This window comes from Giraffa tippelskirchi, chromosome 8 (assembly GCF_054371585.1).
Source record: "Giraffa tippelskirchi isolate mGirTip1 chromosome 8, T2T-mGirTip1v1.2.pri, whole genome shotgun sequence".
In the NCBI taxonomy this organism is placed as follows: Eukaryota; Metazoa; Chordata; class Mammalia; order Artiodactyla; family Giraffidae; genus Giraffa; species Giraffa tippelskirchi.
The window spans coordinates 104,004,056-104,023,205 of record NC_137282.1 but is presented as its reverse complement, the minus strand read 5'-3'; the positions used below and the strand labels follow the sequence as shown (position 1 = coordinate 104,023,205).

The window sequence follows — 19,150 nt, the reverse complement described above, 5'->3', positions numbered from 1 at the left end:
CACTGAATTGTCTTCCCACAAGTCTTTAATAAATAGGGAGTAATAGTGATGTCCCAGCCCTAGAATCTCTGACTGTTTTACCTCATCACAGGTATTTTCTCATACTCTTGTTTAACTTCACTGGCACTACTTGGCACTGTTGGAATAACAGCCCAAGAAATCTCCATCTATTGTCTTCTGGAAACTGCTGCTGCTGCTGCTAAGTCGCTTTAGTTGTGTCCGACTCTGTGCGACCCCATAGATGGCAGCCCACCAGGCTCCCCCATCCCTGGGATTCTCCAGGCAAGAACACTGGAGTGGGTTGCCATTTCCTTCTCCAAAGCATGAAAGTGAAAAGTGAAAGTGAAGTCGCTTAGTCGTGTCTGACTCTTAGCGACCCCATGGACTGAAGCCTCCCAGGCTCCTCTGTCCATGGGATTTTCCAGGCAAGAGTACTGGAGTGGGGTGCCATTGCCTTCTCTGTCTGGAAACTATATTACTTCTATATTCTAGGGTAGTGACATGATCCTTGAGTTTCCAAACCAGTGCTGTAATAGAATGATTTAATCATATACCTCTCCAAGATGAGCTACATATGGGCTTTCAAAGTTAATATATATAGTATTTGAAATGACATAGTATCTATTTTATCTCCTGAAAATTGTTGAGAACAGTATTTTGTCTCTCCTTGTCTTTTGGTTTAGTGTTCTGCTCAGTGTGGCCTTGGACAGCAAATGCGGACTGTGCAATGTCTTTCCTACACTGGACAGGCATCAGGTGACTGTCCAGAAACTAGTCGACCTCCATCAATGCAGCAGTGTGAAAGCAAATGTGACAGTACCCCCATTTCCAGTACTGAAGGTAAGTTCTCCAGTACCTCCAGTACAGATGGTAAGGGGACTGTAATCTCTAGTGATTCAACTGTATTGATTTACAGGTTTCAGAGAGCCCCATAAAACCACTGTTGTAGTGTGTTTGCATAGAGCATTTGTGAAAGCTACACGTGTACTGAATATATAATCAGGAAACCTAAGTTGTTGTTGTTTTTTCCAGACTCTTCCACTAACTGTATGACCTTATTAAGTCACTTGACATTTCTGGAGCTAAGTTTACTTATCTATACAATGAAAGACTGGAATGGAGATAATCTCTAAGGTTCTGTCCAACCTAGCATTTTATGTTTGACTTGTGCTAGAAAGATAGAGATGATTTCAAGCTTGAAAGTAAAAACTTCTGTTTCTTTTTGGCTATAACAATGGATTTCTGCTATTGAAAAGGTTAAAATCCATGCTTGTTATACATATAATGAAAGCATATATTTGGAACTTCTTAGGTTTCAAATACTAATTTTCTCATTGAAGAAAAATAGAAGAATGTTATTGTATAGCTGTTTATATAGGAGGACAATGTCTTCAGACTCTGAAAATTTTCTGTTACATATGGGGAAGTCTCTGTATTAACAGCAGATACCCATCCAAATTCTGAATTTTCTTATATCATATTTAAATGAATGTACTTTGTTTATTCAATCAAGCATCCATTTGAAATCTCCTGAATGCTACTATGTGCAAGGCACTATCACAGAAACTGGAGAGTACAGAGACAACTGTGGCATAGTCAGGAAGCTCAGACTGCCTTCTCATATATAAACATCTGAAGCCATGAATTTTAATTATGTAAGAAACCCAGCTATAGGACTCTACTTAAAAAAAAAAAGATAAAGAGCTATGCTGACTATAATTTGTTAATACTTATCAAATGAAAATGATATGGTAAGTAATCTATTAAAAAGAGATTGTACCTTTTGATAAAATCTATCCAGTTTGAGGGATATTTTTTAATCTTATTTTTCAATATTTCCATGAGGAATTTCACTTTAGGAAGAGCAAAACTTGCATCTTTGCAAGTGGCCCGTTTCTGAGCAGTATGAAAAGTGAAAGTGTTAGTTGCTCAGTCGTGTCCGACTCTTTGTGACCTCATGTACTGTAGCCCTTCAGGCTCCTCTGTCCATGGAATTATCTAGGCAAGGATACTGGAATGGGGTGCCATTTCCTTCTCCAGGGGATCTTCCCAACCCAGGGATCAAACCTGTGTCTTCTGCATTGCAGGCAGATTCTTTACCATCTGAGCCACTAGGAACCTCCTTAGTGGCTCAATACAGTATACTTACTATATAGTTTACTGTTTCGAAGAAGTATAGCTTTACCCTATGTTAATTCAAAATCACAATTTTAATTTGCAGAATCTTTGGCTGTAATGCCATCTCCTTTTTTCCCTTTGGTAAGGGATGTTCTATAAATCTAGCTTTCCTTCTCTTGAGAAGGGCTCAAAAATCTATGACAAACAGAAGTACTTTTCATAGCAAAACTATTTTCCTTAAATGATCTAAAATTTAAAGATTTCTTTAAGCCTTGCAGCAAACAAGTCTTCATCTATTATAAATTATTGGCAATAAATCAGTTCATGTGGGTTTGGGAGTTTGTTTTTCAGAGTTGAAAGATCAAATATTAAGGTGGGAGAGAGGATATAAGTATCATAGTCAAGTATGTTGGGTATTATGTTAGGCCTTTTATATTTATTATCCATTATATATATCTCATGTACATAAATATCTATGTGTATTATATAATCATGATAACAATCTTTTGAGAGTTGGTATTACTGATGAGGAAACTAAGGCACAGAGAGAGTGACTTACCCACATTACAAGAGTAGGATGTAGCAGAACCAGGATTTGAACATAGATTTGGAAGAGCCCTAGGGCATATCATTTTCAATTACATTTATATGCTGTTTGTAATTTACTCTTAAAATCAAGAATTTTAACATGAAAACAGAGCTTCTGATTATGAAGTACGGAGACTTCTGGCATGACTGTCAAAGGATTAAGGCTTAATAATTGTTGAAAGACCTGGCTTTTGACATGCCCACAATAATGTATGTTGAAGTTATATTTATAACTTTATTTTAGGCCATTTTAGTAATTTCTCCAAACAGTTCTATACAGTGGATAATTATCATACATAAACTTTGCAGCTGAAAATGTAAGGCTGTTTTTATAGTGAGCAGAATATCTTTTGCAACTGTACTTATTTCTGCCTTAAAAAGATTCTCTTAAAATGGATAGATTTAATCTGATATTTCTTGGATTATTTGGAAAAATACTTCATAGTCATTTCTGTCTGGCCGAATCACCTTTTGAACACCATTATCTGAAGTATGCAGTTAGGACAATATTTTTAGCCTTCTCAGTAAAGGATGAAACTTTTAGGAAGTTTTTAATCCTGCAAAGTATGACTAGTCTTAGAATTGTTATTCCCTAAAGCTGTTGACTCATTTAAGACAGGATAAAATTAGAATTAAAGTAGAAATAATATAGCTTTTGTAATTTTTTGTGTGTGTTCTCCTTAGCTTCCCAATAGCATATACATTGAGTATATTAAAATATCTGAAAGTATCTGTTCATTCCATCAGAAGCTACTTATTGAATGCTTGCTGTGGCCAGCCTCTGCCATTTATTATGGAAATTCAAATACGCTTGTAAGTTCATAGTCTTACAGGGAAGATACTTCTTTAAAAAAAAAAAAAGCGAGATGGAATGTGTTATGTGGAGCCATTTACACAAATGCTAAGAGTGCTCACATAAGTGACTGATGACTTTAATGTTTGGATCAAGGCAAGCTTCATGGACTAAGTGGTCTGTGAGCCAGTTGTAATCTGTAGTTGGAAAACTACAGATGAGACAGTTGATTTAAGTCATAACTTGTCATCCACAGAGATATGAAATGGGCAGATAATATGGATTTCAAAAGAGAAAAGGCTCTTACATGAAAGTAATGTGAGAGTGACCTGATACAGTTTCTGGAAATCAGATCAAGGAGAGAGGAAGTAGCACTTACAAAGGGGAAACTGGGAGGAAGGTCCAGTTGTGGGGGAAGGTTAACCAGGTCAAGTTCTGGTTAACGCAGGAGGTAAAAGAGGACTGCTTTTTTCTACCAGATTCAGGTTCCCTTGTTTCTTAGAAAAGGGGCTCCTGAGAAGCTAGTTAGTTCATCTCTACTCCAAGCGAGACAGAGTAGGACTGAGAAAGATCTCTTGGGAACTAAAAGACCATCTTTCAGTGGGATGTCTATGGATAACATGAACCACTGATAGAATCTTGATTATTATTTCAACTACTGAAGTTTAGGAGATGGTTCCCCTCCTGATATCTTATTTTAAAATAATAAAAACTTTCAAACATACAGCAAAGTTGAAAGATGTTTATGATGAATATCCACCATCTAGATTCTACCATTAACATTTGACTGAACTTGCCTTATCACATAGAAATCTGTCTGTCCATTTGTAAAGTGATGGTGTTTAAATAATGTGCTTTCCAGTCATCCAACCAATAAATTCATTTAATTTGCAAACATGCCTACCATGTGCCAGCCACTGAGACTACAAAAGATTCCTGTCCTCAAAGGAAGCACAGTTTAGTAGGGGTGACAACATGCAAACAAATAGTTTTCACCATATGGCCAGTACTATAAAAGGGGTAGACAGAAGCTCCCATGAGTACACAGAGGAAGGGGGTATCAGCAGAAGCATTACTAGGCAGGGCACTGGAAGGTTAAACAGTTGGCCGAGAAGATGTTGAGATGCTGGGCATTCCTGGCAGAAGGTGAGTGTGTGCAGTCACAGAGCTGTGGAGTCAAACATAGTTCAGTATGGCTGCAGAGGGTGGCAGATAAGCGGGCAGTGGAGATGAGGCTACAAAGAAAGAGACAAGGACTTGGTTTGGGGGGTTCCTGGATGCAGTGGAAGGGAGGTAAGACTCTGTCTACCAGTTCTGGGAACAAGTGAAGGAAATTGGGGAGTGACATACTTAAACTGGCAGGTGTATAAAGGGGCAGAGGGAAGATAGCCTTGTGTGGGAGAAGAGTTACAAAGTTGTGCTAAGAGTCCATGCTAGAGATGATGAAGGCTTGAACTCAAGCAGATATGGTAAGGATCAAAAAGAGGGCAATGGTGACAATCTAGAAGGCTGGAATGGTGAGGGAGATGGGAGGGAGGTCCAGGAGGGATGGGACATGGGTGTACCTATGGCTGATTCTTGTTGATGTATGACAGAAAACCACAAAATTCTGTAAAGCAGTTATCCTTCAATTTAAAAAAGTGGCAGAATAGAGGGTAATGAATTGAAAAAAGAAAAAAGACAAAATAGAAAGGAGAAGAAAAAGACCCTGATGAACAATTGGCCATAGGAATGAGAATATGTTGTGGAAGTATTACATATGACTCTCAAGTGTCAGATTTAGGGAACTGGATACTATTCATCATGGTAAGGAATTTAGGCATCTATATGGAAATTAAGCACATTAGTCCCTCAAAGCCATAATAAAATAATGGAATTTGAATAATGTTTTAAAAAATAAACAATGGAGAGAGATTGAAGAAATGGAGGAAGGTTAAGGCAACAAAGGATAGTAAAAGAAAGAATCAGAAGTGGAGCATCAAAAAATTAAAAGTAAATGGTGAGAGGGAGCTAGGAGGAAGAAGAAGGAAGATACAATTTGCCACGTTTAACATCTGCTTTAGCTTTTTATTCCTAAAAACTTTCGGCTAAGAATAAAGGCATTATAGGCCTGATTTTGACAGACTGCCACTGATGAGGGTAACACTGCATTGCTGCTAAGAGTGAATTATAGACACACTGGGTATCACTGCATTTGAAATACTACTCAGAGTACTTTTTTAAAGTGCATCTGGCAGCTGAGACTAGCCTACTCAAGCTCACCTGAAATTCTATCCCAAATGCCATTTTATTCATCTTTATGCAGTTTCAGATTCCCTTGCAGATTATATGGTGAGTCTTTTCAGCTTCTCAATTGCACAAAGCACTCTGTCATCTAGTATTTATTGCTGCCAGGTAATGATTCATGGTGTGGAAAGGTGAGCAGGAAAGGTGTGGTTAGTGTACATTGGTTTACCAGACCAAGCTGTCTAATGGTGCCTTTGGCGGGTCTCAGTCTCCCTTAAGTAAATGACTCTGAGCTGCCTAAGCAGCTCCAGCAGTCTCTTGAGATCCATGGAACAAAACGGCTACTGAATTTGGGTTTTAAGGTGGCATCTGATATATTAAAATCAGTGAAAGGAATGAATGGTGAAGGTCATTTGGACTTTGAGTTCAAGCAGGTGAGGAAGACAAGACATTTTTGTTGCCATTTTAAAGAGCTCATAATCCACCATAGCATTCAGGGTCACATTCCTGCTGTATAGTTTGGAGGGAACCCTGGGTTTGAATTGGATCAAAGCACCGCAAGTTGACTGTGGGTGGCATCCAGAGAATAAGACTGGGTGAGAAGAGACCAACAAAGTAAAGAGAGAAAGAAATGGCTTAGTCCATGGTAAGGTGGACTCAAAATGAAGTCCCATTGTTGATATTACCTCGCTTCACTAGTAAAAGTCAGGGGACTGTTCCCACTGCAATGAATGCTATCAAATTCCCAAGCAAAACATGTTATTTCATCCTTTTCCAGTTTGAATACGTAAAATACTAAGGACTCAAGTATAGTTTCATCAGGAAAAGTATGCTAATTTCACATCCCCTACCCCTAACTCCTGCACCACACATGTACATGCATAGCCTTTGCCTCTCTCTTCTCACCAGGCTCTGTATCTCCATGGGCTCTTTGACAAAAGTACAGCTGGTTTTACTTTTGTAATCCAAAGGATAGACCCTTAGATGAGAGTCATAACTCTGCTTACTGTGTTCTCCCTCTGAATTTCATAAAGAACTTATAGGAACAGAGAACATGCATTATCCAGAGAAAAATCCTGAATGGTCCAACCTGGTCATGGAAGGATGTGTCCTATGTATCCCAGCTCTTCCATTAATAGAATTTAAGCCTAATTTAGGCAGGCTTGGCAGTGTTTTATGAAATAAATATAGGAACACTGCATTTCAGGAGTTGCTCTTATACTCCTTGGATTAAGTCAAGCCATCAAAGTCACAATGAATCTCAATCCATTTGCATCCTAAATTCATAAGCTTATGTTCAGTGTGACTAGTTCAAAATCATATCTTTTAGGTCAGAGTTTTGAAAGATTAAAGTACCTGGGGAAAAACCATTGGCACATCAATGATAAGTAAATTCATGTGTTGCCTATGAAATAGGTTGTCTAATTTTATTGTTCAACTCTACCAGAACCCAGATTACCAGTGAGACCCACTCCAGCATACCTGGAAAATTATTTAAGATTCTAATAGTGGGTCTAATTCATATCATAAGGCCTAGAAGCTGGCTTTCAGCCCTTGATATATCCCTAAGTTTCTCTGAGAAGAATTTAGAAATAGTCCATAAATTGTCCCTCCAGAAATCTCACACCTTGGATAAAATGAAACTTTATTTTTGGGCAGGGAGGTGAGAGGAGATGTAAAAAAAAGGAGAGACTAGTCAGGTTCACAAAATATTTCCCAGAAACCACACTATAAGGACCTCTCACCCTTCTAATAGCCTCAGAAGGAAAAAGATAGAAAGAGTGTCTTCTCATTGTCCTCCCCAGAGAGTGCTCAGCTGGTACATGAAGAGAATAGAAGAAAAATATCAGACTCTGTCATCTTAAAATCTTTGACCTGCTAGCTCAGATTCCACTGCTTTAAAAGCAGTAGATATAAGTGTATCTGCATGCAGAAAACATGACAGTAAAGACCAGACCTTCAAAGTGGATCAGTTATAAAGAGATTATATTACAAAAATATTCTACCTAAAAAAAGGATTCCTTTCAGTAGCTTTCCTAGTATAATTGTTTATGTGCAGATTATATATTACTTGGGTATAGAGAAACCAATTTTTAGATATTTTAGATATTAGCTAGAAATCAATGCCAACTGAGGATCATTCAGAAATCCAGTCAAAACGTATCTGTCATTGTTTTTTTAAAAATATTTACCCCTTCTCTTGGATGGCAGAGGAGACCTCCTAATAATGATGTCCCCAAAGACTGACTTATCAGGGTTATCAGCCAAGAATAAGTATTGACAGGCAGAAACTCTTTTGCATTAAGATGAGAAGAATGCTGCTAAAATAGAGTGGTTTTGGAATCAGACAAACCTGAGTTCTGGTCCCACTTCTTAGACCAACCAGCTGTGTGACACAGAATGAGTTTTGTATGTAGCCTTTTTGAGCCTCAGATTTTCCATCTGTGTAAAATTAACATTTTATTTGCTTAAAATGATTGTTGTTGTTGTTTAGTCACTAAGTCATGTCTCACCCTTTTGTGACCCCATGGACTGTAGCCCGCCAAGCTCCTCTGTACATGGGATTTGCCAGGCAAGAATCCCGGAGTGGATTACCATTTCTTTCTCCAGGGGATCTTCCCGACCCAGGGATTGAACCCACATCTCCTGCATTGGCAGGTGGATTCTTTACCACTGACCCATCAGGGATGCCCACTTAAAATGATTAAATATATATAAATACGTAAAACTGCCTAAGTCAATGCCTGGCATAAAGGAAGCACTCGATAAATTATTTTTAATGTTATCATTACGATATTAATCTCTCACGGACTTAAAAGACAAAGAATAAAGACTGGTCATTGGTTGATCTTTGATGAGCAGGTTTTCACCTCTCTGAAGACCAATTCTTCCAGTGTAGGTAGTCCCTAGGCATCACTACGAACAAAGCTAGTGGAGGTGATGGGATTCCAGCTGAGCTATGTCAAATGCTAAAAGATGATGCTGTGAAAGTGCTGCAAGCAATATGCCAGCAAATTTGGAAAACTCAGCAGTGGCCACAGGACTGGAAAGGTCAGTTTTCATTCCAATCCCAAAGAAAGGCAATGCCAAAGAATGCTCAAACTACCACACAATTGCACTCATCTCACACGCTAGTAAAGTAATGCTCAAAATTCTCCAAGCAAGGCTTCACAGTAGGTGAACTGAGAACTTCCAGATGTTCAAGCTGGATTTAGAAAAGGCAGAGGAACCAGAGATCAAATTGCCAACATCTGTTGAATCACAGAAAAAGCAAGAAAATTCCAAAAAAGAAATCTACTTCTGCTTTATTGACTACACCAAAGCCTTTGACTAGGATCACAACAAACTGTGGAAAATTCTGAAAGAGTTGAGAATACCAGACCATCTGACCTGCCTCTTGAGAAATCTGTATGCAGGTCAAGAAGCAACAGTTAGAACCAGACATGGAACAACAGACTGGTTCCAAATTGAGAAAGGAGTACATCAAGGCTGTATATTGTCACCCTGCTTATTTAACTTATTTGCAGAGTACATCATGAGAAACACTGGGCTGGAAGAAGCACAAACTGGAATTAAGATTGCAGGGAGAAATATCAATAACCTCAGATATGCAGATGACACCACCCTTATGGCAGAAAGCGAAGACGAACTAAAGAGCCTCTTGATGAAAGTGAAAGAGGAGAGTGAAAAAGCTGGATTAAAACTCAACATTCAAAAAACAAAGATCATCAAATCTCATCCCATCACTTCATGGCAAATAGATGGGGAAACAGTGACAGACTTTATTTTCTTGGGCTTCAAAATCACTGCAGATGGTGACTGCACCCATGAAATTAAAAGATGCTTGCTCCTGGAAGAAAAGCTACAATAAGCCTAGACAGAATATTAAAAAGCATAGACATTACTTTGCTGACAAAGATCCATCTAGTCAAAGCCATGGTTTTTCCAGTAGTCATGTATGGATGTGAGAGCTGAACCATAAAGAAAGCTGAGTGCTGAAGAATTGATGCTTTTCAACTGTGGTGTTAGAGAAGCCTCTTGAGAGTCCCTTGGACTGCAAGGAGCTCTAACCAGTCAATCTTAAAGGAAATCAGTCCTAAATATTCATTGGAAGGACTGATGCTGAAGCTGTAGTTCCAATACTTAGGCTACCTGATGTGAAGAACTGACTCAAGAAAAGACCCTGATGCTGGGAAAGTTTGAAGGCAGGAGGAGAAGGGGCTGATAGAGAATGAGATGGTTGGATGGTATCACCGACTCGATGGATGTGAGTTTGAGCAAGCTATGGGAGTTGGTGATAGACAGGGAAGCACGATGTATTGCAGTCCATGGGGTCACAAAGAGTTGGACACAACTGAGCGACTGAGCTGAACTGAAGCAATCCCTAGAAGGTAAAACCATAACATAGGAATGGAATCTTCCTCAGGGCCCCTTCTTCATGGGAGCCCCCTGCACTCCATCAATACTGAGTGTCCTTCCATAGCCCAAGTATCACCATTTAATATCTCATCAAGGCCCATTATCTGCTTGGTAGTCTTCAACCCTGGTAGTTACCCCAGACCACTCCTCACCTCATCATAATTTACCTGCTCTCTCTTAAAATCTTATTGTTAATTTACTTATTCATGCCAGTGAAGAGCCTATATATTTTTGACAGGGATCCCAGAGAAATAATACAGAACTGCTGCTGCTGCTGCTGCTGCTGCTAAGTCGCTTCAGTCGTGTCCGACTCTGTGCAACCCCATAGACGGCAGCCCACCAGGCTCCCCCCATCCCTGGGATTCTCCAGGCAAGAACACTGGAGTGGGTTGCCATTGCCTTCTCCAGTGCATGAAAGTGAAAAGTGAAAGTGAAGTCGCTCAGTCGTGTCCGACTCTTAGCGACCCCATGGACTGCAGCCTACCAGGCTCCTTTGTCCATGGGATTTTCCAGGCAAGAGTACTGGAGTGGGTTGCCATTGCCTTCTCCAATAATACAGGACAGTTGTTCTCAAATGTGTTACTGGTGTCAGTAATGAGAGCTGATAAACTGAGCGCTCACTCTTGTGCCAAGTCACACATGTGCTGTAGATATTACCTCATACGAGCTTCACAACATCCTATGAGCTTCATTTCACAGATGAAGAAACCGAGGTTTAGAGAGATGAAGTCATTTGGCCAAGGACAAACAAATACTGGGAAGAGACAGTGCCGGAATTCACCCCTGGATCTGCCACTCTCACCAGTGATACTCTCAGGTCCTGGGATGTCCCTGCCTCCCTAAGTTTGATCCTGCTCCTAGGACCCAAATGAACTCCTGCTTTCAATCAGGTTACCTGGAATCAAGTTAGTTCAGAACTAACTTAGAAGAGGTGTTGGGAAGTTCAGAGGGGGACACCCTGGCAGCGGGCCTCCAGGCTGCCCCCAGACTAGACACTGCTCTGGCCAAAGGGGCATGCTGGGGCCTTTGTGTGTGAAGGAGGCTTCTCATTTCTAGCCCCTACCTAAGGAGCTGAATCCTGAATATTTTATTTGTAATGGCCTGAATGTGTGCCTGGTTGGAGGAAGAAGTAATTTAGGAATATTTTGTTTTATTCATTATCTACTATTGAATCAAATTCTAAAGTCTAAATCTAAAAGAAAAATCTGTAAATTTTCTTGTATTTTGCTCATCTCAGAATTTTCCTGGTTCAGAAACTCTTCAACAATAGAGTAATGAACCTCCCAATAAAGTTGCACCTCAGGAAATATTCTTCTTTGTCTTCAAACTGACTTGTGTCTGTAGGACAGCATTTTCTAGGTAGTAATCTAAGTATTGCATCGTTGTTGAGAAATTCAGAGCACAACATACTTGTCATCGGGTCGTAAAAGGTAATGATAACTAATAGTAGTAATAGTAATTCAATATTTTACACTTATTGAGAGCCAATAACCATTCTATGCACTGTGCTAGGCAGAATCATTGGATACACATGCTACATATGGGAGTGGGAACAGCCATCTTTCCTATTCACAGGTGAGGATGCTTAACCTCTTAGGCACAGAGAGGTTAGGAAATTTGTGCAGAGTCATAAAGTTTGTAAATAGAAAGCTAGTCTTAAATCCAAGTAGTCTGACTACTAATTTTATTTCCTTGTACTGTTAAAAGAGCCAGTCCTCCTCTATCCATTTATCAACTAAATCATTTTTATATTTTGGCAAAGAAGATGAAAGCCAAAGTTTATTTGGAACTTTAAGCAGTCCCACCAAACCCTGTTATAGTGCATGAGAGTGATGGTCTCCAGTGGAGGGCTGCCCCATTAGGATGGTGTTTTGAAATTAAAGATGAGTGATAGTGTATCAGCTTTCCTCATCCTTTCAGTTCAGTTCAGTCACTCTTTGCGACTCTTTGTGACCCCATGGACTGCAGCACGCCAGGCCTCCCTGTCCATCACCAACTCCCGGAGTTTACTCAAACTCATGTCCATTGAGTTAGTGATGCCATCCAACCATCTCATCCTCTGTCATCCCCTTTTCCTACCACCTTCAATCTTTCCCAGCATCAGGGTCTTTTCAGATGAGTCAGCTCTTCGCATCAGGTGGCCAAAGTATTGGAGTTTCAGCTTCAACATCAGTTCTTCCAATGAATATTCAGGATTCATTTCCTTTAGGATGGACTGGTTGGATCTCCTTGCAGTCCAAGGGACTCTCAAGAGTCTTCTCCAACACCATAGTTCAAAAGCATCAATTCTTTGGCACTCAGCTTTCTTTATAGTCCAACTCTCACATTCATACGTGACTACTGGAAAAACCGTAGCCTTGACTAGATGGACCTTTGTTGGCAAAGTAATGTCTCTGCTTTGTCTCTGCTTTTTAATACGATGTCTAGGTTGCCTCATCCTTTATGCTTAGCTTTCTCATCATTTTAATTACTTCACCATCTGGATAATATATTCCTCTAGGTAACACTGATACAACTTTTTTTATACAACACAAAACAAAAGTATTCTTTTTTATGGAAAATATACAACACAGAAATATTCTTAGTCTATACTTTTTGGGTTACTTCTCACTGATCATGACAGAGAAGAAAAAAAATAACAAGTGACCTCCAAATTAAAATATATGGAGAAACTTTCACCTCAAATTCAAACTTGATTCACCAAATATCTGATTTTTTAGTGCAAAGTTTAAAGAAATTTTTAATGTCTCTCCTACCTTTTTTCAGCCAAACTTAAATTTATTGAGAATCTTAGTATAGAAAGTTTCTATTCAAATTTCTAACAATTATTCTCTTTGAAAATCAGAACTCAAGGGAGTTTTATGGTGGCAGAGCTTTATGCTTTCAGAATATTAAAGGTTACAGTTTAAAATTTTAAGTCTTTCACTGAAAAAGCCTTGAAAGTGAGATCAATAAAATTGTTACCTTACTTTTTAAAAATAATGACTAGAAATTTTTCCATTTCTTTGCATTTAATTTTCCATGTTTATCATATGGCTTATGCACCATGCATATTATCTCTTGAACTTTAGTGGATTTATGAAGCCAAAGAAAAAAACAGGCAAATAAAGAAACAACAACAACTCTGTTCTGTTACACTGAACGTTTCCCAGTGTTCTGCCTGATTCTAATTACCTTAAACAATTTACCCAGGATGCTTCAGTATACCACCTGGAAAAATGAGGGTGGAACTTTGATTCTGGGAGGCATATGGAAATTTAATTACTAGATTTACAAAGTATTTTAAAACCCCCAGATAAAATTGACCAGAGGACTGGAGAAGAATATCCTCATTAGCAGTAGTGGGGCTATATGGAGTGGTAGGGGTTTCTGAGACTCAAAAGCCTGTGTCTATTTTTCTACACTGGCCCCTCAGCCCCATCTTCTACAACCAGCCTCAAGGGGAAGTGGAGAAAGAATCATTTATTCACCTTCTGGCTGCAAGAACTGCAGATTTCAACTGTGGCAGTTCTAGCACTGAGGAGAAAACACACATAGGAAAAAAGAAGGCCATGTCTCACTTCCAAATTAAAAAAAGACATTTCTACATGTTTCCATAACCCACAGACTGCTGCCATTTGAGGCCAACCCCCTCCAAGTTTTCCTCTTTGTCTAGTGTAGTTGCTAAATCTAGGCCACTGTCAGCAGTCCTTTTCATTCACCCAGGCCCATCCCCACACCCCACAGATGCAGAGATTCTCTGGAGACATGTGTACTCTGGTATCAAACAATGCAACTCATGTTTGATTTTGGATAACCTTGCACTGCTGAATAAAATAACCCTTGAGAAAGAAGCAATAAAAGCGCTGTAAGAAAAATGACTCATGTTTCCAAGCTGTCTAAAGTGATCACTTATCCCAACAAATGGTAATTCTTTCAAGACACAGTGGGCATGCACCATACTTATAAAAGTCTGGGAGAAAAGCCTTGCAAATCATTTTTTTTTAAATTGGTGTTAAAATGTATCAAAAGAATATTTCTGGTAGGGTGTACCAGACAGGGTATGCTTGAAAACAAAAACCACATGGATGTGAAAGCCAAGGTGCATTGGCCCAGGGAGGCAGCCGAGTGGGATGGGGGTGAGGTCTCTGCAGAACATCCAAGCTTATTGTTTATGTACTTGTTTATGTGCCTCTAATTGTTTTCCCTTTTCTTCCCCCACTGGTTAGAGTGCAAAGATGTGAACAAAGTGGCTTATTGCCCACTGGTGCTGAAGTTCAAGTTCTGTAGTCGAGCATACTTCAGACAGATGTGTTGTAAGACCTGCCAAGGACACTGACCCACGGAAAGCCAGAGAGAGCGCCTTGTCATTTCATCGTGGAAATGTATCCATCACAGAGAGCCACCCAGAGGAAGAGGATTGATGTCCTTGCAAATGCATTACCCTGTGGAAAACGTAACCACTGGTCAGCCCTAGCTGACAGGATTTCAATATTATTTTAACTTCTGTGAAGTGGGATTTATTGATCCAAAGTGCTGGACACGGTAGTAGGAGGGAATGCCAGATTGGAGAGATCCAAACAACACAGGGAGACTTGCTTACTGTGGAACCTTTGTGTTCTTTTGAGTAAATCCAATAGCCTGTTTACCTCCTTGGACCATTAAGATAATTTTTATTATGGACTTAGCAATGACACTGAATCCATTTGTGTTTAAAACTGTTTAAAATGTAGCTGTTTTGACTTGGTCAACTATGGAAGTAAAGAAGATTCAGAAATCTTAAGTCATACTTTAAAAATATTTACTATACTTTATCTCACTACAACAGCACCACAATTTAAATTCTAAAATGGGCTTTGAACTGTAATTTAAGGAGCAATTATAAATCAGAAGTAATGAAAGTTTGTATTATTTTTCTTCATTCCACTTAATTTCCTTAGGAATAATCCCCCTGTTCTGAACACTGCTGTGAGCCATATATAAACTATATTAAACTGAACAACAATGAAGAACTTAGTTTAAAGCAGTGCATCAGTTACTGCAGCTGTGCAAGTCTATAAATTCACTGCTAAAAGACTGTGGCCAACTTGCCATTGTGCAAGTGAAGCTGAGATTTCCATTAAAACTTTAAGAGAAAAACATTTCAATTTCATGCAGAAGCAGACCTGGGGTATGGTAGAGACTGAAGTACCAGGCCTTTTGCTGCCAGCACACAGGCTGCCTCAGTTCTTATTTGAGTCACCCCAACTCACTCGTGTTTACATCCTCTCCAGCCACAGACCGGCTTCTGCCCTGTTGGATCGTTGCATATGCATGCTGAGCTTGCTGAGATGATACCATGCAAAAGACAGACTGGCTCGGTGACAACCAGGCAGACCCTTTTGCTGACAATTACGATGGGTTCCAGATGTCCCTTCTTTGATATGGCAGAAGGGCATTTATTTATATGAGAGCAAGTGTGTGTGTGTGTGTGTGTGTGTGTGTGTGTGTGTGTGCGGGCACTTTTGAGTGTGTGGGTAGATGAGTGTGCTTGCACATAGATGTGCTATTTCTGTGAGTTCTAAGGTAGGCAAGGGACAATAACCAAAGAAGAAAAACTCATGAAGACTAGAGATCATAAAGCATCATTTTAATAGTCACCTAACCAAGGATTTTGTATTTTTTATGGATACTCTGAATGGCAATTAAATGTGAAACCCAGTTTCTTGGGGAGCTCAAATTCTAGAATCAAATCCACCTAAATTAAATTGACTAGCTCACATTTTCCCTGTCCACAAGTTTCACATCACGCTCATCAAAAAGATTTGACAGTGAGATATTTTAAGAAGAGAAACAAAAAGAGGGTACTTGCTTATATGAATATGTTGTACTTGAACACTTGCAGCAGGATCTTGATGAATGTGTTTTGTGTCCAAAACACGAATGCACCATGCGACACCAACACCTCAAACTCAAACCAAATGGCTACGTTGCAAGATACTACTTGCAGTTAAAGAGTGTGTTTGACTTAAATCATCACTGTGCTCTGAAACGACATGTCAGGTGTATCACATACACCATGATCTAAGAGTGGTTGATTAGGTTTTTTAGAAAGGAAGAGAAACTCATATTCTTCAAAAACCAAACTAGATGTCAGGTTTGCTGTGGACAGTCAGCCTGGGACGTTTGTTGCTCTGCATGCTCAGTCATGGTCATCTGTGTCTCCTCGCCTGCTTTCTCTCTCAACACCACAGCTCACATCCCTGAGTTTCCAGAGAGAGCTATTGACAGTGGACGAGAGTGGCCAGTGCGTCTATCTCTGCTGCCTTGGAAGACAGCCCAAGTGCCACCTCAGTCATTCAGTGAAGGGCAGGCAGCCCACAAGCACTGACTTCCTTTGGTCCCTTGCAAAGAGCAGTTAACTCGGTGCTAACGTGCCTGGTGAAATAAAATAAACCAACAAAGGATAGGTGGTTTCTGTGGCACCTTTTAGACATAGGTTTGCTATCAGGATCTGCTTTTTTCCAACGTAAATACCAGCTTATGTTTTTATTTCAAGAAGATTTCTTACATTACTGACTAGAGGCTCCTTTGCCCCTCACCCAGGAACTAACATTGTGAGGGCCGTAACCCCCGTGCAGCACCCCAACTGGTGCTAGAAAGGAGGGTAGCCGTGTCCCTCTGGGGGGTGTGCAGCAGCAAGGCCAGGGGGCAGAGAGCACCTGGAAACAGCATCAGATTACTTTCTGGAAAGATCCAAGCACAGAATATACAACAGGACTAAACTTTCGATTGGCCTCGAATTTATACCTGACTGAGAAAGTCATATTCCATATCACATCACAACATTGATGCTGCCCTCTCATCCATCACGTGGCTGCATGATGCCCTATTCCTAAATATTAACAATAGGATTGTCTATGGATGCTGAGCCACCCTGGCAGTCCCTCCAAAAGGAGTGAGCTGTGTAGGCTACCTAGAGAAGCCTAAGGAAATTGGTACCCCATGACTGAGAGCAGTATCTGTCACCGCATAGAGACCCACCAAAAAAGGCAAGGTAAGCGTAGCCAACTGACTCCCTGAACAGTCCATTTCATTAGGAATTTTATTATTTGAGTGAATGTCACATAGGTATCCTTAATAACACAGAATGAAATTACCTTTGTATTATTGTGATTAGTTGTTGCTTATTTTATATTCAGTATTAATGTGGTACACTGTTACTTTTTTATTTTTTTTTTTTGCTTTGTAAATTATATTCTAATTTATTGCCATGTTTCCTAACACTTGTTCTACATTCAGTCTCCTGCTTGTAATGAAAATGAAAAAGTCATTGTAACACTTGATGGAGTGAAATTCCACACCAGGCACAGATTTTTTTTTAACATAGATAATTTAGTAAAAATAAAAATTCAGCTTGTAAGAATTATTCAGATGGAAGTTGTCTATTCCCTGAAAAGCTGGTATTAAACTCATGGTAGGAGAACTCTCTCCCTTGCAATACCATACTGCAGTGAAAGTGAAATGGAAGTGTTAGTCACGTCTGACTCTCTGCAACCTTATGGACTGTAGCCCGCCAGGCTCCTCTGTCCATGGGATTCTCCAGGTGAGAATACTGGAGTGGGTAGCCGTTCCCTTCTTCAGGGGATCTTCCCAACCCAGGGATCAAACCCAGGTCTCCCACACTGCAGACAGATTCTTTACTATCTGTCACCAAGGAAGCCCCTACATCATCTAAATTTTCCAGGAAGTGTCTGGATTGAGATAACTTGTTGCATTCTTTTTTCTTTTTTTGGCCACACCGCGAAGAATGCAGGATCTTAGTTCCCTGACCAAGGATCAAACCCACAACCCCCAGCAGTGGAAGCGCGGAGTCTTAACTGCTGGACTGCCAAGGAAGTCCCACTTGTTGCCTTCTTATTACCCTCCTCAGAGATTACATCTACTTGTATGTCAGTAACATCTAAATGCAAGGCCTCAGTTATTTCTGGTGGGGCTATATCCCCAGATGCCACTAGCCAGCTGTTCTAAGGCCAGAAGGGAAGTCCGATTGGCCACTGCCACGTAACTTCAGTCACACGACCCACAACTCTTTTGCCCTCTCCTTTTTGCCTTCCATGTAAGCTCTTTAGCATAGACACAAGATATTTCATTGTGGAAAGGGTGCTGAACAAAGAATTCATGCTTGAAGGGTTTTTCTATTCATATTCGACTAGGAACAAAGAACATGATGAGCATACTTTGCCACCTTCAGATGTTTGCTCTTAGGCTGAGCCACTTTGCTGAACTGGGGGATCGTATCATATGGAAAGGCAACAATTAATATGAAGCTTAGCAGCTAATAAGTTGTCCCTCCTGCATGCTTAACTGTTTCAGTACTTTCATAGTGACAACTTCATCAATTACATTAAAAGATGTACACTGTCCAAAACATGTTTGTGCTTTAATCCACTCACTTCCATATCCATCCCCCACACATTCAATTGTATACATTAAAAGGAATCAAGTAAGGTGATTAGATAGTCCTGGGGGGTGCTTCCTCAAGGTCATCTTAAGAGCCGAAAATAGTGAAGTATTATGAATGCTCAGTTAATAAGAAGACCCTGGCACCAACTATTTCAACCTCCCACTGCATTTGCAAAGGGTAATTCTGCTACTATGGGTCAGGGAGGGGGAATACCAACCAAGAAATAAGTCTTGCTTTAGCTTTGATTCCTCAGAATCAAATCTGTCTTTTCATCTACAGTTGTTTTCAAGCTTCTGGTTAAATGTTTCTCTCCCTGTGAAACACCTAAATGTCACTGTCTTGCCTAGGGCTGGACAGTCTGCCTTTCTAAAGATTTTGCCACTGCTAGAGGAGCAGTAGGACCCTTCAGCCTAATGCTCCAAGAGGTCAGGTGACATTTTTTTCAAGTAAATTAGGAAGAAAGTTGGGTATTGATCTTGGTAACAAAAATACGTGAATGTGTGTGGCAAGGGTAAGATTCATTACTTTTAAAAGAAGGGAAAAGAAACGTAATTCATGGAGAAAAAAAAAAGTCATAGCCC

At 39.9% G+C, this 19,150-nt stretch overlaps 1 protein-coding gene across 6 annotated transcripts in view; it reads left to right on the top strand.

Annotated features, from left to right (window-relative positions):
* The window catches only part of ADAMTS6 (ADAM metallopeptidase with thrombospondin type 1 motif 6), a 278,314-nt gene extending 260,785 nt beyond the window's left edge, over positions 1-17,529 (top strand). For all 6 annotated transcript variants that reach the window (XR_014061715.1, XR_014061716.1, XR_014061717.1 and 3 more), the window contains 2 exons: positions 684-840; positions 14,353-17,529. Coding sequence is in view for 3 of the 6 variants with exons in the window: in XM_081518235.1 (XP_081374361.1) it covers positions 684-840; positions 14,353-14,462 (267 nt within the window). In the remaining 3 variants the exon portion in view is untranslated. The remainder of the gene's footprint in view (positions 1-683; positions 841-14,352) is intronic.
* Positions 17,530-19,150: the final 1,621 nt, after the last annotated feature.